General features: G+C 45.1%; 1 protein-coding gene across 1 annotated transcript; it reads right to left on the reverse strand.

Annotated features, from left to right (window-relative positions):
- Positions 1-20: 20 nt before the first annotated feature.
- Positions 21-667, reverse strand: LOC106512150 (uncharacterized; the record flags this gene model as incomplete). Its single annotated transcript, XM_014000829.1, is given in 1 exon segment — positions 21-667. A coding segment is annotated over 1 exon segment (647 nt), but the record flags the coding sequence as incomplete, so codon positions are not given.

Consider the following 667-nt stretch of genomic DNA (forward strand, 5'->3'; position numbering starts at 1 on the left):
ATGTTGGAGGTAATCCTTACAGTAGTTAGCCTTAACTTTACAGGGTGAGCCTCAGCCTGTAGTTGGTTACTCACTTCTTCACTGACAAATGTACTGTCGCTTTGTGTGTCTAGCAGAGCGTACACTAACTGCTCCTTGGATGGGTTATGAGCTATGGACACCCAGACAGGAACAATCATGGATGTGCTGCTTGACTGACCCGTCTTAGTAACGTTGAGAGCTGTGACTGCTGTAGTTTCGTTTGGAATGTTTAAAGCTGTGTTGACAGGGCTTGGAGACCATTCATTTACCCTGTGATTGTCATTGTGTAAACAAGTAGGATGTCTTCCTTTACAGTTGTCGCACGTGTGGCGATGGCGACACTCTTTGACATTATGACCTAACTTTAAGCATCCATAGCAGAGCTTATTGTCCCTCACATATGTGCGCTTCTCTTCCAAAGGCTTTTCTGCAAAGTTTGGGCACCTTGACAACAGGTGGTTCTCATCTTTACAAAGCAGGCAGGGTACCTTTGATCTGGTGTTGCTTGTCCTTGCCTTATTGAGTAGTGCTGTGGTTTGTGTTGTGAAGACTTGAGTGGATCTGCTTGGTTTGGAGTCCTTTGTGATCCGTTTCTCATAGAATGAGCTGCATGAATGAAGAGCAAATGAGGAGGTAACAGGGTTAC

This window comes from Austrofundulus limnaeus, unplaced genomic scaffold (genome assembly GCF_001266775.1).
Source record: "Austrofundulus limnaeus strain Quisiro unplaced genomic scaffold, Austrofundulus_limnaeus-1.0 Scaffold4523, whole genome shotgun sequence".
Classification (NCBI taxonomy): domain Eukaryota; kingdom Metazoa; phylum Chordata; class Actinopteri; order Cyprinodontiformes; family Rivulidae; genus Austrofundulus; species Austrofundulus limnaeus.